Source organism: Pagrus pagrus, assembly GCF_965226575.1.
Source record: "Pagrus pagrus genome assembly, chromosome: 8".
NCBI lineage: Eukaryota > Metazoa > Chordata > Actinopteri > Spariformes > Sparidae > Pagrus > Pagrus pagrus.
The window spans coordinates 31,800,580-31,827,024 of NC_140192.1; the positions used below are offsets into that span (position 1 = coordinate 31,800,580).

Here is a 26,445-nt window from a genome sequence, read left to right on the forward strand (position 1 = left end):
TCTTGCTTGGATTTAAGGCTTAAGTTAGCACACAGAGGATGCAGAATAACCAAAAATTCTAGTCACAAAAAAATGAAAGTTTGGCCGAAGATAATGAAAGTTTGGCCACCATGTCTTCTGACATAATAATGCCAAGTCTTATCTTTTAATACAATAAGCCACACAATAACTTTATGCACAAAACCTGAATTGGTTGTAAAAAAAAGAAAAGAAATAGGTGGTTAAAAGGAGATACTAAGGTTGCTAGAGGCCTTGCAACAACAATGTGAGTAGATGTCTAGTAGTAGTAGAAACTATTGCAATTCAAGAGCTCATGAGAGGACTGCTAATGCAGGATATGGCCTCGATTGATTGACTAACGATTGACTAAAATGTTCATATTCTCCCTATGTGATGATGTATGGTTCACATCCCAAATACCTTACACAACATCTCACTTGAACTCCAAGTCCATACAAGGCAACAAGAGAGAGGAAGGCTTCTCTTCAGGTTTTACACACAGTTGACTAAAATCCTTCCAAACCTCATCCATCTATCTGAGGTAGACAGTTTAAAGCGGCTGCAGTGGTGTAATCCCAGTCTAGACAGCGTCTTACCTGAGATTCATAGGGCAGAAAGGCGATGTGGATCTCAGTCAAGGCCTTCATGGCTTTGGAGGCGCGGGATTTGGTCAACAGTCCAAACAACGAGTCTGGGATTGCTGCCGAGATTCACAGAAAACATGATGACTGACTGAGGCAGTTAGTCGGCAGATATAAGAATATCAACATTATGTCAGTCCTGAATGTTGTTATTCTTTTAAAGCAGAAAATATTTTAATTCACCTAATGTTGTTAGATAAAATCAGGCTGTTCTCTTAACCAGTGTCACATAAGGGTCAGTTTCAGTCACAGGGAGCAGTACACAACCTGTGAGAAAAGTTGTGTAATGTCTTCTGTTGCTCCGGAGGAACTTTGTCGAGAGTAAGAATAATAAACCCAAACGATGTCATTAGTTATCTCAGTTTGGGCTGAGTGGCAGATTTTTAACAAAAGCACACAAAAGTCCACTCGCCAGACTAAAATTTTGATATTGTAAGTTTCTGCAAACCACAGATAGGTTGAACGTCTATGTTTCATATGTACCATATGAACATTATTACAATACAGGTAAAGTGATGAAGATCAGATAACAAAGTAAAGGAAAAAAACAATACAGTCTTAGTAATAATACCAGAATAAGATCCAGAGGTCTGATCTGAGACAATCACTTTATCTTTCATCACAATCATTTCCAGGTAAATAGTATAAATAAGCTCTTTGTGTTACAAAGACATCTATGTGAGAGTGTGAGAATGTGAGCTTCCATTTATTTCATTGGTCTGTACAGCACCTTGCAGGACGGTGTTCTGTCCTTGGGTCCCTTTCAGATTAGGTCTTGTTTTTGTATTTAAGATTGTTGGATTACATAGGATTTCAGATATTTATTATTTTCAGAGTCCAATATTTCCAAAATCTAATCCCAGCCAGTCGGAAGGATAAAATGTTAGCATAACGTTTCTGTAAACCACTGATACATCAAAATGTGTGCATGTCATCAGCTACGTACCATATTGACATGTCTACCAAAAGTGTCATTTCAAATTCACATTACATGTTTACTGGACATTTTAAAGAGAAATCTGGTCTATTTCCAGCCATATTTGTGGCAACCAAGATAGGTATTATAAGCCAAAACATTATCTTTCAACCCGAAACAAGTAGTTTTGGTGCCTAAACCTAAGCAGAGTATAAGCACAGTGTTGTGACAAGAGAAAAATTTAATTCACAACATAAAGAAAGTTAAAGTTTTAACTTATCTGTGGTTTTTAAGAGATGTACCTTGACCAACATTGATTCTGCTGATTGGGTTGCTAATCCACAGACTCCAGCTGTGCCCACTTGTCAACAAAAAAAAGTGGCAACTGTGGCTGTTTTAGGATTTTAACAGTTACTTTGGTGTTGTATGTACCTTTATGGCAGAAATGCTAATAATGATTGAGCAGTCTACCTACAGGGAACAAGTTATTACCTTAATGTTTCCCACTGCTATGAGCTGTATGTTAACTTCACATTTTGCAGCCGTTTTGGAAACATTCTTTGAGTATGGTTTATGCAAGCTTCTGCTAATATGAAATTGAAAATGTGTATCAAGAAGTCTCTAGATTAACTTTGACTTTGAGCAAATATTCCATCTATATTTTGTTGGTGAGGAATTGATTTACTCACTGTCGGTGAAGAAGACGTGAGCTGCTCGGTACCTCGGAGACTGTGGATCCCTGAAGTCATCAATCAGACCCTCAACAGACTAAGACAGCAGAGAGCAATCTTTTAGTTTATGAACTGTGACTGTAAAGGGAATGACAGTAAGGGCAGTTCTTCACTCTGTTCAAAAGTTACTGGATAGAAATATTGAATAAAAATCCAGCGTGTTTCCTACTTTATTCAACATTTAAGAGACCAGCACACAAACTAACCATAACACCCACTGAAATGACAATGAAGAACATTTTTCAGTTGCTGGACAAAACTGAAAAAAAAATTTGGCTGAAGAAAGCCAATGAGTCATCACTGACAGACTTTATGTAGTGCACCAACAGCCTGAACAGGAGTGGTATCACGTACCTCATCTGAGGGTGTGATCAGGTAGATGGCCTCCATGCTGGGCAGAGGCTCACGCCGCTTGTTTATGTCTTCTACAACTGAGGAGCATAGGCAAACAGTCATATAATATACTCATCTATCAGCTTGATTAGACTAAACATATTACCTTTCAGGGCAGCTGGATTTGTGAGATCACTTGATCATATGATCTTGCAAATCCATCTTGCCAGGACTGAAGCTATTCACTTGTAGCTGAACACAGGGCATTGAACCAATTAGCGTTACACTATATGAACTCATGTGATCCACTGGGTAGAAATGGATCATTTTAGGTGAGCTGAATGAGATTTGCCTTCACTTAATGTATGAAAACTGAGTTCAAAGCTACAACTGAAGTGAACTGAGGTGACCTGGGTGGTTGTACTTACTGGTGATTCCCTCTGACATGATGTCTGTCATCTTACAGCAGGAGGAAACCATCCTCATACTTAGCTTGTCCACTACCAGCACCTGTAACACAGACACACACAGCAGGGGCCTTATAATGAGCTCATTTTGAAAACTTGTGATTGTGAATTTACTCATATTCAGTGTCAGGATCACAGGGGAGAGATGCTGAACGTGATCAGAATAAGAGGTACATTACCTTCCATTTTCCTTTTTCTCTTGCCTTCTTGATGACATCATTCATTATTTCTGTAAAGAAGGAAAACAGTAAAGACATTAAGGACACAAGACGACGGCCAAGAACACACACTCGGCCGTGGGTATTGGTCCCACTGATCTCCCTCTTTCTTATCCAGCATACTACCAGGGCCATGAAAATCTTTACCAGCGTAACTGACACATTAGTATTTGCTCTTCAGTGGCTATCTGGTGTTAATGTGTTGGGTTTTTCTCCTCAGCCAGCGGTGGAGCTGATGCAGCGGATTGTGAGCCGTAGTTGCTCCAGTAAACAGACCACCAGAAGCTGACTAGCCGGGTCACAGAGCAGTGGCAGGATTAGTGATGAGTTAGATTAGATCAGGATTAGTTAGACCGGTAGAGAGGCCGAAGAGGTCGATCTGTTTATCCACAAAACTAAAGTTTTTCTCAACTGCCAAAAACATTACCTGGGTCTTGATCAAGCAGATCAATTATGTGAAGTTGTTGTAGTTGAAGTTCCCGTTTTCGTGCTGGTGTGACAAGTGTTGAAATGTATTCCCACTAAAACCTAAAACACTATACAGCACATGTACCAAGAGTGAATTATGCTGTAAACAGAATAACTAAGCAGCAGCCCACTGTTAGAGTCAGTGATAGAGTCAGCATTATAACCAACTGAAACTGATTACCCTGAGTGACCACAACGTGTCTCTGAAATGTCATGATGGACTTTCAAATGACCTCTACTGTATTAGGTCAGTGTCAAAAGCCTCATCAAAATATTTCCCAAAATCTTAAACTCGAGATTGACTCCACACATGATTGACCTGAGCAGAGGCAGCTGCTGGCATAGGCAGTAATAATGAGTGAGGGCGCCAGAGTCCTGAAGGGGCTCTTGGCGGGGAGAGAGAGAAAAGTCAAAAACAACATAATAACATGTGTAAATTACGGAGGGTAGAGTGCCTGCTATGTTGTCAGTAGATTATGTTTACTTAATTTCTGCAAACAACAAATATATAGCTAGGTGAGAAGGCTGCCATGCCAGAGACCACTGATCAAGAATGCATTTCAACATTTGTAAGAGTGGGACATTTTCCAGCCATGTTTGTGGCAACCCAAATGATATTTCCCTAACTCTAACCAAGTGAACTTGAAGTGTAACTAAACCCCTAGGTTTTGGCTGAGGTGCATCTGGGCTGGAAATTCAAAAAATGCCTTGATTGTGGGCGGGGCTCCAGGAGCAGTTAAGACACGTCCAGCCACTCTGTGCAGCCTCCAACAGAGCCCCTCCCCCTCCCACACCACCACCACTACTCTCACACATGCAAAAACACACACAGAGGGGCGGGGCCAACAGTGGTGGCATGTGATGTAAGCTGCCTCCATCTCAGCCAATAGCAGAATTCGATTGTAATAGCCGGGTTTCAACCCATAGAGGGCAGTCACTCTTACATTTTTACAACACAATACACCAAATTGAAATACTTTGACTAAAATTTCAAGAGTTGGACCAGAATACATCAACAACACTACTTCATACCCAAATACATTTGTTTTCAGCAGAAAAAAGTGGTTTGGGAGTTTAGTTACACTTTAATCAGACCAATAGCACAGTGTAGCCACAAGAAAAAAAACAAAAAATGGAACATAAAGAAATGTAAAGTTTCAACATATCCATGGTTTCCAGAAATGTGCATTTAAACGTTTATTCTGAAGACTGACCAGTGTTTCCATCAAGCAAGCAGTGCCTTGTTGGCTGAGGGGCAAATCCCTGGCTCCCCCAGCTGCATGTCGAAGTGTCCTTGAGCAAGATACTGAACCCCAAATTGCTCCTGATGAGCAGTTAGCACCTTGCATGGCGGCCTCTACCATCAGTGTATGAATGTGTGTGTGAATGGGTGAGAAAAGGTTTTTTAAATACACAGGCTCTGTTGGCAGTATTGCCATTTGATTTTAAAATGCCAAGGCCTATTCCATGTCAGAAGTATGAGTAGAGCAAAAGTTCAATCATTCCTTGATTTGAACATGGATTCTGGTTCAGAATTAGAGATTAGAGATTAAAGTGAGAGCTATAAAAACTAGAATCAAATTCCTTCGACAACCCAATTGCCAGAATAAATGTTGGCAAAGTATATTTCTGCAAAACTACCAGTACGATTAAACGTTAAATTTTTTTTAATGTTAGAACTTTATGTTTTTTGATGTTCAATTTTTGATTTTTCTCTTGTCACAGCACTGCTCTGATCAGGTTTAGGCCCATAAACCATTTGGTAAGGGTCAGGGTTAGGTAAAAATCATATTTTGGCTTAAAATACCTATTTCGCCACAAACACAGCTGGAAATTGTCTCTGGTCTCTGTTGACATGCAAACTTAATTGCAGTCACCTACTTGTCAGCCTTGCCTGCAACTCCACCACCATCTCTCTCCACCTCACAACATGAAAGTCAGGTAATAAACATGTCATGTGAATGGGATGCCTCGTACAAATTTTCGACATTTACAGAAACGTTAACTTATAACATTTTGTCCTGGCAACTGGGCTTCCTTGCACATTGAAATATATTTGGAAAAATGTTTCTGATTCAGATGCTGGCACTGATTTAAGCACAGCCAGGGAACCCTGTGGGCCCACATCCATCTGCCTATTTCTCCCAATCTCTGTGCACTGTATTAGTTATCAAGTATCAAGTCATTAGTTTGTAGAGAATTGCACCATGGGATAACAATATATAACTTCAGTTTATAATGTCACATCAAAAGATCTGGAATAATTATGCTATAAAAAATGTAGTCTCTCTAAAAGGAGGATCTGAAACATGTATGATTCTCTCGGTATTGCTGGAAAACAATATTTCTGAAGTATGGTGGTAAAAGACATCCAAATATCATCTCATGTCTGAATACAAAGCTCTCTATGTGACAACCTTGATGACAATAACTATGCACTGAGCACACAGGGAAAAAATGATGCAAGCACACAATCTCATGACACATTGATTGTGCGAATGCTTTTCCACAAGCAGCAGGGAAACAGAAGGACAGAGGAACAACATGATCCTTCATGGGGACAGCAGATAATACCATCCTGTATATACTGTAGCCTAATATTATCAATAATAGAGGGTCGAACTAGAATTACAAAGGGAGATGAATCAGTTCCTGAGGTGTCAAACCAATCAAACCAATGTGTGTAAGACATAATTCAGCACTTATCAACATCCTGTCACTTTTGTTGATGAGCAGCGTCCCAGTTTCCCTCGCTGGGGGTAGTAGCGTTTGTCCAGTGTGTCAGACTGAACATGAAGGGACTCTGGGAGGGTGCTGGGAGGGACGGCCCACTGCAATCACTGCCTCTAATCTGCTCCCAATCCTCTTACCCCATCCACCAACCCCACCGCTATTTCTGGGCTGTTTCTATGTCAGCGGACATGATGTCACTGGGAGGCAGCACCACACGCTCACACACATACAAACACAAACACAGAGATAAATACACAGACAAGCAAATAAGTCAACATGTCCTGTTTCCACAGAGGGTCAGAGTGACATTTCACTTGAAGAGCTGCTCCTAAAGTGTCATAAGCACATTATCATGACATTGGGGCCATGTAATAATAATGACCCATCTGTGTGGCTAATGATGATAATTTTGAATGACATTACATGAAATTGGAAATTTAAAGAGCATGCCATCTGAGGAAAGCTGGTAATGACGGTCGGTGTTGTATAAATCAGTGAATGGTCCTGTTCATACAATTGTTAAACTGGAATAAGTTGGAGTGCCCGTGAAAGAATGGGAAGTCACCTGACAAGCAATTTTCACAGGCGGAATAAACAATGACAGGCTGCGGCGGCAGATAGATATGTCTTAGAATGTCTATAGAATATAGTATTTTATCACAGTAGCTAGCTGTGAGTATGGGGGGTTAGTAACCTCTCCAACCCTACCAAAAGCACTGCTGCGTTCATGTTGTATGAAAACCCTGTCTTCTAAATAATCTTCCAAATAGAGACAGTACAAACTGATACACACAGCATCTAGGATCATTTTTCTATACTGTTTAATAATAGTTTAGTTTAGTCCCAGGCTGGCAACACTTTTGTTTAGTAGTTTAAACCTGGGAAGAGACTTAACAATCAACTGCCTTTATTCAGTATTCCCTCACATGCTAACAAGCAGCCAGCTCGTCCATCAAATAAAAGAACAGAGTAGCTTGGGTTAAAACCACATCCACAACACATCCTCGTACCAAAACCACTGAATGTCTTCCAAAATGACATATCTCCATGATGGAGACATGACCATTTCAGATAAAAAGCGGTTTGGCCTAAAATAACTACATTACCTATGTAATGTCCATCACAAACGTACCTACTACGTAACTTCACTACATTAGTAAGAAATAAAGTAAAATAACTCTTCGACTTGTGGTTTCACACTGGACACGAACAGCCTGCTGGATTAAAGTCCTCTGCTCGTTTAACCCAACAGTCCTTCCCCAGTCTCCTGCCTACAGTACTTGGCTTTGCTGCTCTTTACATTACTTCTCCTGACTTCCTCCTTTGCTTATGAATATCTAACAGATTTAAAATCCTGTTCAACAAGCTATCAAATGACAATTGTACACATATTCTAAGTGGACTTTGTTCATTTTGACTCAGAGACAGATTAGTGCTTAGAGCGGATGTATTTCACAACTTAAGAATGAGACTCAAAAATCAACTTTCTTTCTTCAGAATTGCTTTCAGAGTTTGCCTATATCACATAGTGCTGCTGTAATTGTCCACCTTATTGCACACACACTGGCTGGCCTCGCCTTTCTGTTTCATTCTCCTCTCTGTTTCTCTCTCCCAGCAACAGCAGTAAGTTTTTTATAAAGTGGACCAAAAAACACACCTGGCATTCTGGATTTTTTCTTCTTTTTTTTTTCACCCATGTCTCTGTTGTGATAACAGCAGGTGAGCCACGTGTGAAGGAAGCTTGTGCACTAAACAACATCGCAACAACCAGGAGCACTTACAAGTTTGTACAAAACATAGCATAAGTAGGATGACATTAAAGGAATAGTTCACTCTAAAACAAAATTCAGTCATTATCGACTCACCCACATGCTGATGAGAAGTCCGTTGTAGTTTCTTATTCCTCAAAGTGCAGCTGGAGACCCGCAGGGGTACTCTCCGGCAACAATAATCCATATAACGAGCTTATTCCTCAAAGCTGCACTTTGAGGAATAAGAAACTACACTGGACTTATCACCAGCATGTGGGTGAGTCAATAATGACTGAATTTTGTTTTAGAGTGAACTATTCCTTTAAATAGGAGAGGTCTAGAGGAAAATTTCATCAGGGTGGCCTTGGCCCCCCCCCGGTCACCCCTTGTGGACGCCACTGAATCCAGATGGCATTACACTTCTTACAAAACATATCTGCAAATAAGATGTATGTATACAAACAAAACAAAAACATATTAAATATGTAAACATATGAACACAGGGACAATATTTTTGATGAGCTGATAATTAGACTACATTTTGTTTCTGTTTCACAAACATTATCAGTTGCCTTGTGGACATTCAGAGGTCTGGAAGCAGGCCAACATTGGGATATTGCTAGCTAAAATGCTTTTACAGGGACGTGCCTGATGTAACAATATGGCTCTCAAAAAGACTGAATCACTATTTAGTCCTGCTAACAACAACAGTCAATTCCAGACAGCAACTGGCTGTAACCCTAAAGTTTAAAGCTACAAAGTAAAACACGCCGGTCCGACCTATCTGGCCTTATTTTATGTGCTGTGTTGCTCTGTTAGTTCTTTCACAAACTGAATCTGCACAACTGCGACAGATAGCAGATAGCTGTCACACCCTCCCCAACTATCGTCAGTGACACTGTTGTCTTGATGACATATGAAAGCATTGAACATGTGTTTAAGATGAATTAGAAGTACAGTATGCACTTTGAGATAGGATCATGAAAAAAGAAACTAAGGGTGACGCAGGGGGTTTCAACCCTGAAGGTATTGTAAACAATCATGATTGGTTCTTGTGGATGACTCTAGCTATGACTGTTAATTCTGGGACTGAACTGTGTGGTGATTGTTGGCCTTTGTATTCAGAGCGAAGCGTCATCTCCATTGTGCTGATTTGGTGACAATTCAAATGAGAATCTCCTGCTGCAATTTCTTTCTGTCAGGGTACATCCTAATACTCTTACATCATAGTTCCACCATCATCTCCATCCGTAGTCCCTGCCCAGGGACTACGGATGGAAAGTAGCAAGTAAGCCAAATCCGGTACAAAGCATCTTCTCTCATCTCGAGACTAATGTTATTTTGTACATTGTCCCTGATACAAATAAACTTATTAAATAAATAAATCTGTCCTTGTGTGAGCCTGACATTGATTAAGTTCACTAAATAAGCTCTAGTTCTTGTACTTGTGCTCAGAGACCCAGAGAGAACTCAACTATTCAACTATTATCATTGATAATAAGGGCGTCCTCAATGGCTTCTCAAGTTTAAATGAAAGTTTGATGATGATGATTTTTCACTTCTGTCCTGGAGGGCTGGGAATTCTATCTGTGATTTTCAGGTTTGTGAATGAGAAAACCCAACTAGCCCTAATCTGACAACAGCCTCATCTGTGTTTTTGTGTGTTCCAGTGTATCACAGTCACTGTTGATACTGTAGGTTGCAGCTATACTTACAGAATAAATGAACAGAGTCACATACTACAAACTAAGGATTCAGTTTCTTGGGAACTGATGCTTCTTTCTACGAAATATAGAACTAAACAACCATTTGCATCAGAATTCCAGACTTAAAGAGGTCAAGGCCAGGTTTCTCATCCAAGTCGCTAGGACAAAATGTTAGCAGTTCACATTTCTGCAAACCACAGACACGTTCAAATGTATTTGTGCCATAGGCTGCGTACCATATAGAGATCTCTATAAAACGTGTCATCTTTGAGCTTGTGATGTTCGTTTAACGGACATCTCCAGCTGCATTTGTGGCGACAAAAACAGGTCATTTAAGCACAAACATGTTTTGCAACCCTAACAGAGTGGTTTTTGTGCCTAAACCTAACCAGAGAATAAACCCAGTGATGTTATGAGAGAGAATCTATAAATCTAACCTAAAGAAATGTAAAATTAAAGTTAATTTCTTCTGGTACTGTATTCATTCATACAGCTTAGCTGCTTCTTATGTCTACAGTAGCACATTGCCTGATGATTTTAAGCTGCACTAATCAAAATTTTTAAAGGCATACTATCCAGGATTTGTGGGTGGCCGACACCAGCTGCAGTAAGCGATTCTGAAGAAAGATAGATGATGATCTCATTCCCAGGTCATCAGATAACGAAGCTGCAGCCAACCCAAAGTGTATTGTGCAAAATACTACGTAAATAAGAAAATAGAGAGGGCAGTGACATTACCCACCACTTTTTTAACCGTCAGTCTTTACATTGTTTATTTATTTATTTATTTATCTATTATTTTTTAGCAAGGTCCTGCATATCATACCTTAAATTTTAAATTGAATTTAAAAGGTGTTACTCTGCAGCTCCCCTCTTTTTTGACTCTTCTTGAATAGCTGGTAACCTAGTGGCGTGCTTAGTACTTTAAGAACCATTTTTTTCAAGAGTTGTCATAACAGAGCTAAAAGGGGAGTGAAAACTGGTTCACTGAGGCTGCTGCTGTTTGGAACAAGGTTGATAAGCACAGTAACGACTTCTCTGTGGGTCCGTCACTCCTACCTTTCACACATGTATTATCTGACCTATTGTAAATATAAAAATATTGAGTCATTTTTACAGTGTTTTCACCTCAAGGAATCTGTCATGAAGATGTGACAGACATGGCCACCCTCAAAGACTGAACCTTCTTGAAGAAACATTATGTTATAAAAAATATATCTATCAAGTTATTTAATGTACCCCCTGGAGCTCTGCACCGTGGTGCCCTCTGTCTAAGCATCCCAATAGGTTAGTATGGGCACTGAAATGAAGCAGGCAGCACAAAAGCGCACATACGCAGTAAAAAGTCACAGAACACCAAAGAGTAAAGTGATGCTACTGAACACTGGTCATTGCCTGCCCACTTAAAGCACTGGTCTTCAATCAGATACACTAACATCAAGTTAAACATCTGCAAGCAGGATGAGGATTATGTACCTTGTTTTAGTACATGTTTAATGTGCCCAAAGACAATATTTAGTATGATAAGGAAAAATGCCACAACATTTGTTCTGACTGGTTTTTATTGGTTTTGACCTTTGACAATTGGTTTTATCAACGATCAAAGGCAGGATTTATGAAAAATGCTGAAATTGTGTGTTATAATTGTTTTTCTATAATGCTGCATATCTGTCCATATCTTTGATAATCACCTTATGAGTTCATAGATAGCCAATGCATGATTGTGCTCTTTGTTTTTCTGAGTCGCAGTCCTTTACTGAGCGTACTATGTTTAGTTTTTGGGCACAAGTGGCTACTGTTTTTTCCTAAAATGGTAGAAAATGCCCTAAATAAGCATTTATTATTATTATTATTATCGTTATTATTTTCAGTGCACACATGCAAGGGGCCCCTACCTTTATTTTCCATATAAATAAAAGTTGCACAGAACAATTAGCAGGTGATAGCATATAAATCAATTATGATGATTTCAGATGACTGTTCTGACCGGTTTAAAACAAAAGTCAGATTTGTGCTTAGGCCAGCCCAGAAAACACTTACACCAAGGGGCATCCAAAATCCCAGTGAATGGCTTATGGCTAAAATGTTTTTTAAAGCTGTACCTTTTGGAGCAGCTATTTTAATTAGCAGACGCCTGCAACGAGGCTGGACCACCAATCAGGCACCGTGGCAACTTCCCTGCAATTTAACTCCAGTGATGCCTATGACCTGAAGAAGCCCCCCAGGAAACCTCTGTGTAGTCATCAGTAACAGTTGAAGGTGAAAAAGTAGTATAAAGCCTTTTGTGTCTCCAGAGGAAGCTGCATGTCATCTGATAAATTACCTCCAGTGATGTCACTCAGTGGATAAGTTGCACTGTGGGAAATGTAGGCTCCAGGTATAAAAGCAGTCCTCTGCCCCTATAACACTGCTGGAGTCATAATGGACAGATCAGAATCAATACAGCAGAACAGAGATATCACCTTTTTATTCCACCTTTTCAACATCTGGTGCATACATTACCCACAATGCAAGTCACCTCTGAGTGACATCACTGGAGGTAATTTATCAGATTACATGCAGCTTCCTCTGGAGAGACAAAATGCTTTATACTACTTATCTCCAGCACTGTATGAGAAAAATAAATAGTTTTTAAAAATAGTTTTTGATTTGTTTGTCTTTTCATTCATACAGAATATATACACTAACATGGCTTTTTGATGCAATACAAGAGTTTATATTTGTTAAGTAAATGAATCTTTTAACTTTGATTTGACTGTTATTTCTATTTCAGTTTCACTTTCTAGATGTCACTATGAATTTGTTCAGCAGCCTGTACTGAGCAGTGCAACTGAAACAAAAAACAAGCAGAAATATATCATTGACCACTGCGTTAATATCATTAACCTGAAATAATCTTTAGATTTAGGTCATTAATGTCTTGCCATTGTTGATTTTTCTTATTATTTTATTTTAATTTTTTTTTACATGTTGTTGCCACACATCATCAAATAACTTCATTAAAGCAACACAATGTAACTTTTATACCTTCAATACCAGCGTCAGAGTCATGTTGGTGGTACAGTGTCTTGTAACAGGTGAATGGTGTCTCTGTCTCTTGTTGCTGCTCTATGTAACTTCAGTGAGAGGGTAGGATCACAGTGTTACATACATGTTCACTGAAACATACAAGTTTTCACCACATCACATTGTTCTGATGTCATGAGTTTTGTTTGCAGTTAGCACCTACATTACATCTGACAAACTGTTACACACCAGGGATTTGTATTTACCACAGTGGTGTCGCACTCAGAAACAGTGGGGGGGCGTCAAATCACACAAAATGACAATTTCTACATAATGTTGCTTCAATCATTCAATCATACACTAATGTGTTATAGTTATAAGCCTTATAAACAACTTTCTTGTTGCCAAGTTGTAAAAAAAATCCCTTTGACCATGGAGAGGACAGCAGGAGATGCACGTTAATAACTACTCAAATAAATGAAATTATAAACACCATTCAGTCGTTTGTTCAAAACGTCCAATAATTAATATATAAAGCATTACTCATCAATGATTATTAACCAGATATAAACCCATTTCATGTAGCCCTTCTACAGGAGTGCTTAGTTAAAAAGGGGCACCTTTAATAATACCATGAGACTGAAATGGAAACCTGTGAGCTCTTCTCTCTGCCTCCGCTACACATCTTCCAGAGAGAACACGTCAGTGTGTCTTTAGTCGCGTGAGAGCTTGTCTACATTATAATACTGACTACATGTGGACCATTACTGATGACAAACTCTAGTTTAGTTCCTGCTGAGGCTGTCACAGTCGGATGTTCACTGCTGCATGCCGCTCCTCTTCATCTGAGGATGATGTCAAAGCACTTAATCCGCACAGACAAAGATTAGCGAGGCAGGATTTAACCAAACCAGGTCTCCGCTCTTATATTTCAGACAAACACCAATAACGGCTGTATGAACAATAGAAACTCCAATCAAAGTCTGACAGTGCACCACCGAACAACTTCGTAGCTGTATGCTTCATGTCACTGACCGGAGAGTCTGCAGAGATTACCATTTCTTGAGCCGCATGCCTAGGATGTGCCTGTGCGTCTTTTGCGCATCGAACTTCACAAACTAAACCAAGTATGACCGGGAGCTGCGCTGTATTCTATCAGCATCAGTAATCATTAAAAATACGTAAAACAATGTTCATATCTCACACTGAAGGGTTGGGGATGGGGATGGCCCTTCATGCTAGTAGAATACTCGGCAAGGCGTTAGAGTGGGATAACAATGATGAATCAGCTGTGGATGACGCGTCAACATGTCCGAGTAACAAGAGTGAAATGTTGTGATGAATCATAGAAACACTTACTGTCTCCAACAATGGCTTTAAGTCCGAGTGGTGCCATGATGAGCCTCTGTTGCGCGTCCACCTCTCCACACAACTGACTGCTGCCACAACGCGCGTCGAATCACAACAATGAGCCACACACTTCCGTTCCAATTGATTACAAAATAAAAGCCTTAGGTTAGGAACGTAGCACAGTGCCGCTGCTAAGAGAAGTCAAATAAGAATACACACAATCTAATGAACCACATACAGAGGGCAGACTGTGTGATACAGAGCCAAATGTGCATATGCACATCAATACGTGTGGCTGCCACATGAAACCACTCATGGGAATCTGATGATGAATAGGAAATAATGTCATTTGTAGAATCAGCTTCATTGGCCAAGGATGTGTACACATCCACATAATCTGAGTGTGCTTTGCATTCCTCTCGATGTACACAGGAACAGCTAAGAAGGAATCACAGCTGAACAATGAATGGAAAGAATAAACAGGACTGTTGTACACAAGTATGTGAAAAAAGTGTTTGTGTGAAGAACAGAAAGATAAGAAATGAAGCCGTTTCTTCTGGACTGTTTGCATTGTTAGTTTAACGTTGCAACGTTTGAGAATTTTAGTTTAAAACCAAAAACCCTCTCGACAGACGGCAACAAAACAAGAGTTTGGACTTTATGTGGAAGATGCCTGTGTACTGCCGTGCAGACATTTCTACTTAAGTTAGCGTGCTAACCAGCTAGCCCTGGCCTGTCCTGTCTTGTAGCACTGCAGTCATGGGGCCCCCAGTGGTTCACCTGGTAGAGCCCCCTCAGCAGGGGCTAAGTCCTTAGCAGCGGCCCTGTGCGATTCCAAACATGCTTACTACCATGATTGTTTATAAGGTTTTCTTTTGAAGGCTACATGACAAAACCGGAAGCTGAATATCTGCTACTAAAAAGCTCAAATGAAAGTCGATGGACACATTAAATAGTTGTTTTGTTGTTGTTGATATTTCCATATTTAAATGGCAGTCATACTGTGGTCTATATGAGACCTCCATGGTGCAGCTGCTAGAGGATGATCTGAAGTTTCTTGAAATGTATGACACAAAGAGCAGAGTGGGATTTTAGAAACTCCTCTCTTGTGTCCACACACACACACACACACACACACACACACACACACACAGAGAGACAGACAGACAGACAGACAGACAGCAGCCTCTCATAAAGGAGCGCACTTACAGGTAATGGTAGAAACACTGAGTGTCCATGAGAGGGCAGCAGAGGAGAGGCAGACACCAGATCCGCTCCCTGTGAGAGGAGGACAGAAGCAAAGAGCTCTCAATCTCTCGGAGGAAAACACTTCATTTAGAAAATGTTACATTATTTATAAATATGCAGGCTGTGTATTTGGGCAGTTTCATACACCTCCACACTCAGTTCTCCGTATACGCCCTTCAGTAGACAGGATGTGGAAGAGCCTCAGCTGCTGGACACTCTTCCTTCACACCGCTGACTAATGATGCGTTCCCGTCACATACAGAAATATTTTTTTATGGGTAAAAGGGCAGTTTTCTGTTAGAAATGCCCTCTCACTCTTTCTTGCTGGTGAGGTTAGTAGTAGGCTAAATGACAGAAATCACAAGTTAGTGTATTGTATCACCTTAAAGTGAGCTCAACTGTATTTGCGAGCACTTAGCATCAGATGAGTAGGCCACACTATCGTGTCCTCTGTCCTGTTTAAGGAAAATTTGACTTTTAGAAACCTTGTAGGCATGATATCTATCATAAATCATGGTCGGGTTTATATTCTGAATCCGGTTTTTTGACTGAATAAATTAATACTGTACTACTTTTAGGCAAAAGAAATCAATATTATCAAAAGATTTATGTTTCTCCTCTCCTCTTAAATTTAACTACTTGTTTTTACTTTCCCTACAAATGAAAAGAATCCAGAAATAATTCCAAAAATAAATACTGAACAGTTTTAAAAAATAAATGGATCAATAAATAAAATGGAAAAATAAAAAAAAGGCTTTGCCAAATTAATAGAAGGATAAATGAATACAGACATATCAATTTATGTGACATTTTATAAATGAATTAATGTATAAATGTTTTATGTTACTTTCATACATTTAATTGCATTAAATGATGTACTGAGCCATGTGAAAGAGATATTTTGGGATTTGGAAGCTCGTGTCTACCATTATTCCCATGTCAAGTGAACGCACCGCAGCTGGAAGGTGGAAGTTCGTCTCCAACTTTAAAGAGGGTGTTTCCGTCCGAGAAATAGGCAGTCACTGTTGTAGGCAGCCGACCGTCTTTTCTCCCCCTGCCTCTCCGCCGGAGTGTCGCTGACCGCCCGTCCTCCGCTCGCTGCGCTCATGTTGAAGAGGAGCCGAGAGGCTTTCTAGAGGATCTGAATCTCTTTGTCCTAAACACCAGTTGTAGGCCAGTGGCGTCAGGCTGGGTCTGTGAGATTTAGCCACCATGGGGGACGTGATTTCCAGCCACCTGGATGAAGCCAAGCGGGAGATTATCACAGGTGAGGCGTTGTGTGGAGGTTTGTTGAGGGCGTGCTGCTGTGGCGTTTTGGCACGTGTGCGTTTTTACGCAGCGGCCACGCACTATCAGAAGATTCTGCATCATCGTCAAAATGAAGTAAGTCATTTTGCCAAGATGTGGCTGTGACTGTGGCACTTCTTACTGTTTCTGACTGAAGGTGTCTTTTTGTAGACTGCTCTAATCGCCTGTCGTGTCGTTATTGGTCTACTGTTGCCGTTCACGTGAAGGTGTTGTGGATGTAAGCAGGACAGCATTTTCCAACACTGGGTCAGACCTGCAGATCCTTTCAAAGAGACCTGAAGACAGTCAGACATATTGATCTGATGATGTTTATTTGATTCATCTGTCCAGTGACCACCTACTAGATGGTCCAACAGTTGTTTTCTAGCAGCTTGTCAATCTGTCACAAAGGACTCTGTTCTGAGGAAAATGGGCTTGTTCTGTCCTGAACTGTTGAATGTTGGCACTTAAAGGGGAAAACTGACTCGCAGCCAAGGTAACTGCCTGGCAGTCCTCAGACTTATCAAAGTAAGATAGGAAAAGCACCCTGAAAAGATAGAGGCTGCACCCTTATCAGCCTCAGCTCTTATAAATGGCCATTTGACATTGTTATCTGACCTGTCAGGACTTGTTCAGTTAGAAGTGAAGTCAGATGTTATAATAAACATATAAAAATATACATGTATATAATGCCTGTTACATAGTGTTGAACATAAGTTACAGAAGTAAAGGCTCGACCCCAAACCGGGTGCTTCAGGCAGTGCAGTAGCAGTGTTTTCTTGGTGTAGACTTTGGGCTTTTTCACTTTGTAGACCTTTAACATGCACAACAATGCTACATAACACAATGAAGGAAAGGCTAAAACCCAAAAAGCAGAATATGACCTCTTTAACACAAGCAGCCAGAGAGCAGAGAAGCTGACGCTGTGCCGCGGAGTCATCGGAGCGTCAGACTAAAAGGAAAGCGTATCTTTTACTTTATGTGATTTTGTGTTTTTTCTCAAGTAACCAGTTAGTAACCAGTTGATGGGTGTCGGCCCATCTAAAGCAAAGTGAACCGAAACTTACATCCCTAAATAGGATACCGATACAATGCACAGCCAATGGGAGGAGCTGGGGGGTAAACAGGGGCCAAAATGCACGTTTCTCTGGGGCCTGAGGGTTTGATCTGCTCCTGCCCAGGCCTGCTTACTGTCCAATTCTTTATTTTAACATTTTCATATTTTTATGAGCAAATACTTACTTTCTTCAATCTCAACTGATGGCCTGTTGGCTTTCCTGGCCCTGCAGATCTGTGTTAAATTGACATTCCAGCCTTGATTTCTTCATCAGGTTTTAGAACACATGCAGCCGACTACCTCTCAGGAAGAAATGGAGAGAGAAAGCTCTGTTAGACACCAAGCGTCATCTTTTTTAATGCCCTGAGTGGCCAATTCAGAGTGTGGTACGCACGCGGGCGCGTGCACACATACACGCACACACACACACACACACACACACACACACACACACACACACACACACACACACACACATATCTGATGTAGAATCTGAGGAATGCATGAAAAAGTGTGTCTATGTGGCTGGATGGAAACCTCCTCCATGCTTGGAGCTGCACAGCAAGCGGCCCACAGTCTCTGCTGTCAACTCAGGCCAGTGCCTGGCTGGCTTCGAGGGAAGTGCCTGGATTTATCATTAAAGCACGACACACACATTCACTCACTTTGTTCACTCCTGATGCATTCAGAGGGCGATGAACCACAGTGCCACTGTGTGTATGTGTGGACATGACTTCCTATCAGACTTGAGGTAATCATGTTTAGAGATAGCTTCATTATTCAGTGCCATTGTATTAAGGTGAAGATTTATGGCCAGTGGATGAATGGGCCGCACCTTCCTGTTGTCATCTAAGCCTCGCCTTGATGGCTGATAAGAATAGCTGTGGGAGTCCCTGAGCAGAGTCATATGCAACCAGCAGGCAGTGTGTTCCACTTCCCTCATAACCTACAGCATGAGGTAATCGTTACAGGGATATGTGGGGGCGTGTTTAGGGTGGAAATGATCACATGATCAACCTCTCACTTCCTCTTTGAAAACTTGCCTGAGTGCACGTGTTCAAGTCAGGCTTATGTATGTACTTTTTTTTTTACTGAAAACTGACATTGAAGATCAACCAGTCAGTGGAACTTAAAATATGAATATTTTTCTGAATGTTTTGATCTGATCATGGTCAAATATTCACTGACTACTAAAAATGTGAACATTTTGGAAGGTAACTATTTTATTTTCAAGAGAATAGAACGTTATTTACTAGGGCTGTCAATATGTCGTGTTCATTTCCATTATTTATCATAGAAAAATAACATATGAATCGCGCTGACACCCCTTGACCAGCATCTTTGTAAACATGATGGAGGCAGATGCCACTGAGCATAGCCTCTGCGTAGGTGACCTCAGCCTGACGTGCACCTCCCCAGAAATGTAAATGTACGTCACAGCGACACAGACTGCAAGGACTGTGATTGGCCGCATGAAAGCATTGCACTTTCCAGTTTCTCCTTCGGTGCTTGGCGGCTTTGCTAATAACGGATGTTGTGTTGTAGTTTCCCCATTAAACACACTGGATTCTTCGGCAGCTGCAGTCCCTCCTGAACGGCCGGCTGCTGCTCTGCTTGGATTATACTCCCCCTCCTGAGCCTCTCCTCTCTGCTGGAGAGTCCCTGGGCAAGAAAGAGCAGACAGGCTGAATGTCTGAAGGGCAGGCTGCCCCTCAACAAAGAGCCCGGTGGCAAACCCGACTTGCCGAAACCAAGTCATTCCAGCCAGGCTTGTATGGAGCTGCGGGCCTCCCTGCAGGCACTCTGCCTGTCCGCTCTCTCGATTCCTGGAACTGTTGACAGTAGCACTGTTTGGTGCAGTTTATGCAGCAAGGAATGTTTGTACCATCAGAGTACTTCAAGCTAGAAATATCTCCTCCTTTTAAAGTGTAGAATTTCCATTTATTCACTGATTCACTCATCTACAAATATACATTTGCATTGAAATATTTTTAAATGCTTACAGCTAGTATTGGTATGTGTGATTAATTCTGATTAATTAATCACAAGGCTTGTATAATATTAGATTCTTTTTTGAATTGCTTGACAGCCCTATCATTTACCCTTTAACATTAATGCAGATTTCATCAGGCATCACATTATCACAAGAACAAATGATCAAATTCACAAAATGAGTAAATATTCAAATACAATTGTGAGAAACAAGTAATTTTACAATTTTTCAACACACATTTGAAGCCAGTGGTTCCAACAGAAAAGAACAGGTGTTTTTTTCTTGTAGTTCTCTTTTTCTGTAATCATCTTTTGACCCCTCATATTCATGGAGGATGTACCCATCACATGAGTTAGGAGCCACTGCTCTGACCAACTTGATTAGGTTTTTCTGGACTGCCAACTTCATAATTAAATTAATTCAATAAAGTAATTACATTAATTTCTTTGTAGTTATATGTGACATCACACATAACACACACAGATGTAGAGGGGAGAGTACTAGAACAGCTTGCTATCATAGAGCCCGAACAATACTTGATTTTATAGGCTGATGGCGATATTGGGGAGTGAAAAATCTGCTACATTGATTTGGCCGATTTGCACACATGTCGCAATGATCTCTAAAATGTGGTTATATAGATATATACAATTCAACAATTCAGGATGTCTAATATATAATAAACATTAACTTACCCCAAGCATCTTTTTCTGGATTAAAATTTCTAAAAATATAAAGTAAAAAGTTTTCATGTTGGCCCATATTGGACAACATATAGGCCGATACCAATACATCTGTGATCGGCCAATATTCAAGGTCTAATAGCTAATATTAAGAAAAAGATATGCAAGTTTATTGGTGTCCTCCACAAAGAACAAAGTGTTGTTGTTCTCTAATCATTACAGTCAGAGTTTCAATATTCTCTTTATTCACAAAGACACACTCCGCACGCATTTCCCCACAAAGTTCCTTTATGTATTCAAATGTGGAGCAGTATTAGCTTGGTCAGCGGGAGAGAGGCCAGGAATCAGGACATCCTAAAATGTGGACATCCACAGTGTTTTTCCTTGTTTTTCTCTTGTATCTGCAGGCTCTGGAGGGAGTGTCAGGTGGCCAACAGACTGGCTCTCTGTGGCCTGGCGAGGTGTGGCACTCTCACCCTCAACACACACCCTGCTCAGCACAGAGAGGCCTGTTTTAAACTGGTTCAGATAGCGGAAATACCTGCTGCTGGGACCCCACAATATATACACATACACTTGTGTTGGAGGCAGAGCTGGTCTGAAAGTAGAAATGAGGTAGACCTCAACAAACAGAGTTACAGAAGGTTTCTGGTGAGGTGACATCACAGTGAAACCCATACAGGAGGGAGAAGTTGCTGGGGTGTTGGCTTCATAAAACCTTCATAAATATAAGCTGGCTTAATCAGTGTTTGGGTCGTGTTGTCACGGTCCTGGAATTATTAACTTCAACACAGTACTGTGAAAAATAGCAACATTCGATACCGTATTTGATACCATGGGACAAAGTTAGAAAAGGTATTAAAAGATAAATATAATGAGGCTTGTGTACTATGTGTTATGCACATACACAACAGCATCTAAGTTTAATTACCTGTGGAGCAGGAGGGAGTGTGGACACTACAGCGCTGCATGTGTCAAGAGAGGCGACTAAAAGAAAGCAGCTCGTACTGGAGCGTCAGTAGCTTTTTTAAAAAAAGAGTATTGAAACAGTTTTAAATATTCAGGCTTTATGTATCGAAATTTTAATACTTTTGACAACACAACTTTCAAGTTTAGTTGACTAAACTAGCCTATAAAGTTAAGTCAAGATAGCTAGCCTCATGTAAGATGCTAAAGACACTTCCTGCTGGCACATTACTGTTGTTTGGTCCTGTAACGTTGCTTTGTGGGTTAAAGTGTGGGACATTTCTGTTTTATTTGATGAGTGAAGGATCTGTTTAACTGTCCGTCTGAACTCCATCAGACTGTCGCACTCCTGTGCCGAGCTGTCGGCATTTCCATTCACACAGACATCGTCTCTGATTCGGCTCTGTAACTACCACCACTCGAGAATCACAGGTGGAACGAAACTCATCTCAACTTTCATACAGATGGCGAAGCAGAATATCGGAGCAAGATTCCGGCCTCGATAAGGCAGTGTGGCAGTGTCTGTTGTAGTCCTCTTTTCAGATTTTATTAATACAGCACAGTAAGCTCAAAGGGGGGTTTCCTGTACAGGAAATGTTGGGATCCTAAGGCAAATTTCAGAGTGCTATTAAAAAAGGATCAGTTAACATTGTATTTTGACAATATGTTATTGTCTTTGAATGTTTTTGCTAATACAGTTGAGTCAATGGCGCAGGCTTTTTCCTGAATAGGCGATGTTGTGGTGGGCACCAGAGGGGACTTTTGGGCTGCCTGAACAAAAACAGACTGTCCCACTTTGCAGCTGCATTCATTGTTAATATTAGTTTTGTTTGCCCCCTTGGGAGACCCAAAAGTCCCACCTGACAGGACAGGACAAGAGTATACAGCTCTTTATTTGTCTCCTGCTTTCTTACAAGGATTGATTTGTTAGTTTCAAGAACCGCATCAACTCAGGAAGGATAATTGTGATATTATGATGTACGGAGGACGTCCTGGTAGCATGTTTGGGTTTTTTAACACTAACCAGGCCTGTTGCATGAACGTATCTGAACATATCTGGCTCTGCAGCATTTCATTGCCTTTCTCCCCCATGTGCCTCAGAGTTGGGCTCGTTTGATTCTGTGGACCGTTATCATGAGATCATGCAAATATCCCCAACAGATTAGACTTAGTTTGGGTCTTGCATCTCATACTGATCAGCAATGATGGTCCACCTCTCTGAATCAGGAAAAAGCCTGGAGCGGAGCAGTGAAGTTTCCCTGTTGGCTGAGGTGAACTGAACCCTGCCTCTAATTAGCTCAGTAAACTTTTTTTTTTTTTTGAATATTTGACTTTGGATTTTTTCAAGAACAAAGTTACAGTTACAAACTGACAAGACAAAATCAAATCAAGGAAAAACTCATTATCCACAAGGTGGCAAAGTACAAATGACATGAACTCACAAGGACAGGACAATAGAAAGTGGAAAAAATAAAATAATATTAATAATAATAATAGTAATAAATGAATAAATAAAATACATTATGCAATAATCGAAGATACAGAGAGAAACAAAGGGTAGCATCACTGCTCATAGATCATGCCAAGCTCTGGTAGATTTTCCATATGAATTAAAAATGGTTGCCATATTTTGTAAAAAGTCTTACTTCTTTTCTGCATCCAATAAGTTATTTTCTCTAGGGGCACACAGCTATTGATTTCACAAAGCCACATTTTCATTGGAAGGGGGGCGTCTGATTTCCACTTTATTGCAATACATTTCTTAGCAATTGTCAAAAGGATTTCTGTAAGTTTCTTAGCATAATTTGTCTCAAGATTGGAATTAGTAAAGTTCCCTAGTAAACAAATTTCAGGGTCCAGTGGAAACGTAACCCCGTGGATGTTTGATAGAGTTTCACAAACCCCCTGCCAAAACCCCTGCAGTTCAGAACACTGCCAGGTAGAATGAAGGAATGTTCCTTCCTCCGTGCCACATCTAAAACAAAGAGGTGATATATTGGAGTTGTATTTATGTAATTTATGTGGGGTAATGTACAGCTGATGCAGGAAGTAGAATTGTATGAGCCTATACCTAGCATTTAAAGTAGAGGTGACCCCATCTCTGCACAAGTTCCTCCATAACTGCTCCTCAGTAGTTATTCCCAGGTCCTTCTCCCATTTAACCCATGATCTATCCATATCTGGTATTGATAAAGTCGACATAAGAGCTGTATACACCCTTGAGATAGTTATAAATAATGATTGGCCAGCATGACACAGATGCTCAACTGGAGATGTGGGAGGTAAATTCCAATCTCCCTTTGATTTGCTCTAATAAAGTCACATAACTGGAGATAACTCAGGAAATCTTTATTTGTCAAACTGTACTTTTCTTTTAACTGTTCTAGAGACATAAATACTCCGTCTTTATAGCAGTGTTCTAGGTGGCAAATACCTATAATAATTCTCCTGCCAAGATCTAAAGTTGCCACTCTGAAGGATCATTGGTAGCCATCTATTTCCCCATAATGGAGTTTTAGGAGAAAGAAATCCTTCTATCTTAAAAAGTTCAAGGAGTTTATACCAAACTTGGATTGAATGGATGATTAAAGGATTATCAGTTACAGTTTTGATTATTTTTTTATCCCATTTATACAATACATTTGTTGGCGTCTCCTCTTTCATCTCTATCCTTTCAATATTGAGCCATGAAGGAGGAGCGCCCGTGTCAAACATCTGTGCCAAGAATCTGGATTGAGGAGCATAATAGTACAACTGAAAATTAGGGAGTTTCAGACCTCCATCCCCATAATCCAGAGTTAATTTATCCATGCTGAGTCTTGGCGTCTTACCATGCCAAATAAACTGTCTGATTATTTTTTTAAGGGAGGAAAAGAATGCTATTGGGACATGAAAAAGGAAGTGACTGAAACGTATATAGGAATCTAGGCAGGATATTCATCTTTATAACATTGATTCTACCAAGTAAGTTAAGAGGCAAGTCCATCCATTTTTTTCAAATCTCCTCCCACCTTCTGAAGCAAACTAACTAAATTGAGCTTGTAGAGATTTTTAAGGTTACTGTCAACAAACACACCTAGATATTTAAAACCCATAGGAGACCATTTAAAAGGAAACTGATGCTTAACCCTACTGAAATCAAATACAGACAGCGGCAATATTTCACTTTGTCAAGATTAGCCTTGTACCCAGAAAATGAAGTGTATGTACCCAGTAGTTCCTGGAGGTAAGAAAGAGAGTGTTCAGGGTTGGTCAAAAATAAAATGATGTCATCAGCAAAAAGTGAAATCTTGTGTGTATCAGTGCCAATCTCAAAGCCACATATATTAGGATTGCTTCTAATGGCCTCCGCCAGGGGCTCAATGGCAAGCGCAAAGAGGGCGGGGCTAGCTGGAACCCCCTGTCTGTTGCCTTTTTATAAAGCCGGAATGAGCCAGAAGTGCTCAGTAAACATTTTTAAATTGAAACTAAATCTGTGACCATTTGGTGCCCTAGATCCTTGCACAAGCATAGCTGTGGCTCTGTCTTCAGCTCTGATGGGAACATAGTCTAAATTTATGAGTCAGACCATGGGTCTATCTCAGAGGAATGTTTTTGTTAAGGCACCGTGGAGAAATGAGGGGGGGTGGGGCTGGGGGGTTCTCTTGTGGGTCCATTAAACAGCAGTCTCTGAACTCTCAAGTCAACTCTATGATCAGATCTCTGTGATCAAAATGTGCTGAAGTCGTCAGGGCGTCAGCGATAAGACGGGCTGCCATGTAAAGGAAATGTGGTGTTGGTTGGATCAGATTACCACAGCGACAGTCCTCATCATCAGGACTGATAGCTGGCCTCAGCACTGCAGAGGCCCCCTGGACAATTAGTGTGGTTGTTGGCTGCAGCACAACAAGGAGTCAGCTCGACTCACAGCAGCAGCAGCTCCCTCATATGTTTTTCCAGCCTTATACTTAATGAAAACAATGTTCTGTGTCTGTACAGAGCTGGGAAGTGGGAGGAGGTACAGGCCTGGACACTTTGTTTACCACTGTACATTTCAGTTACTGAGTTTTAGTGATATTGTCAGTGTTCCTGAACATGGACACAATACTAGGTTTATGTTGCTACCATCAGTTCGAATTTTTTCCACTTTGTTTCTGAGAAAGCATGTCTTTTCCTGCAGTTTGTTATGGCAGTTGGTTCTGAATATTACATTACCCATGAGCATGGGTGTTGGAAAGTAACTAAGTAGATTTACTCAAGCACTATACTTCATAAACAATTGAGGTACTGACCCAAGTATATCCATTTCATACTACTTTATACTTCTACTCCACTACAGTTCAAACAATGATTAGTCGATTAGTCGATGGAAAGAAAATGCCCCTAACAATTTTGATAATCAATTAATATTTTTGTCTGTTTCAGCTTCTTAAATGAGCGGATTTGCTGCTTTTTTTTTGGTTATATTGAATGAAGAGTCTTTGGGTTTTGGACTGTATATTGAACAAAGGAAGTGATTTAAGGAGGTTACTGTACTTTGGACAAAAACCACTGAACAGATTTTTACGTAACTGTAAAATCAAGGATGAGTCGCAGCCCAGAATGGACCTCATTAACTTTTTGGTGTGGATCTGGATAAAGGAACAGATCCAGGATTTTTTTTCTTTTTTCTTGATCTGGCGGATTTAAATATGTTTGAAATTGGATTAGGCTTGATTGAATTAAAGGGGACTGACACTATAGTGCCATTCTAGTTTTGCAAATAGATTGCTCATGTGACACTCTGGACCTAAGTTCAGGAAATCTGCAACACAGCCTGGTGATTGGCTGTTTCATACGCAGTGCTTCCCATTAATGAACAAGACTCTGGCAGTCCACCATAGTCTGATTTGCTGCAAAAGAGTCTCATTGA

At 40.5% G+C, this 26,445-nt stretch overlaps 2 protein-coding genes across 5 annotated transcripts in view; one reads left to right on the forward strand and one right to left on the reverse strand.

Moving 5' to 3' along the window:
• The window catches only part of stxbp1b (syntaxin binding protein 1b), a 37,219-nt gene extending 20,661 nt beyond the window's left edge, over positions 1 to 16,558 (reverse strand). For 2 of the 3 annotated variants that reach the window (XM_084360605.1, XM_084360604.1), the window contains exons 1-6: positions 14,330 to 14,413; positions 3,268 to 3,317; positions 3,050 to 3,131; positions 2,643 to 2,719; positions 2,247 to 2,325; positions 597 to 700 (exon numbers count right to left, since the gene is read on the reverse strand). In XM_084360605.1, the coding sequence (XP_084216731.1) occupies positions 597 to 700; positions 2,247 to 2,325; positions 2,643 to 2,719; positions 3,050 to 3,131; positions 3,268 to 3,317; positions 14,330 to 14,366 (429 nt within the window). In that variant the 5' untranslated portion in view covers positions 14,367 to 14,413. Of the gene's footprint in view, positions 1 to 596; positions 701 to 2,246; positions 2,326 to 2,642; positions 2,720 to 3,049; positions 3,132 to 3,267; positions 3,318 to 14,329; positions 14,414 to 15,529; positions 15,599 to 16,521 lie in introns of those variants that run through there. The other variant, XM_084360606.1, reaches the window with a different exon arrangement.
• A 45-nt stretch (positions 16,559 to 16,603) lies between these two features.
• Positions 16,604 to 26,445, forward strand: part of niban2b (niban apoptosis regulator 2b) — a 41,767-nt gene continuing 31,925 nt past the window's right edge. The window contains exon 1 of one of the 2 annotated variants that reach the window (XM_084360603.1): positions 16,604 to 16,835. In XM_084360603.1, coding sequence (XP_084216729.1) covers positions 16,781 to 16,835 — 55 coding nt within the window. In that variant the 5' untranslated portion in view covers positions 16,604 to 16,780. The remainder of the gene's footprint in view (positions 16,836 to 26,445) is intronic. The other variant, XM_084360602.1, reaches the window with a different exon arrangement.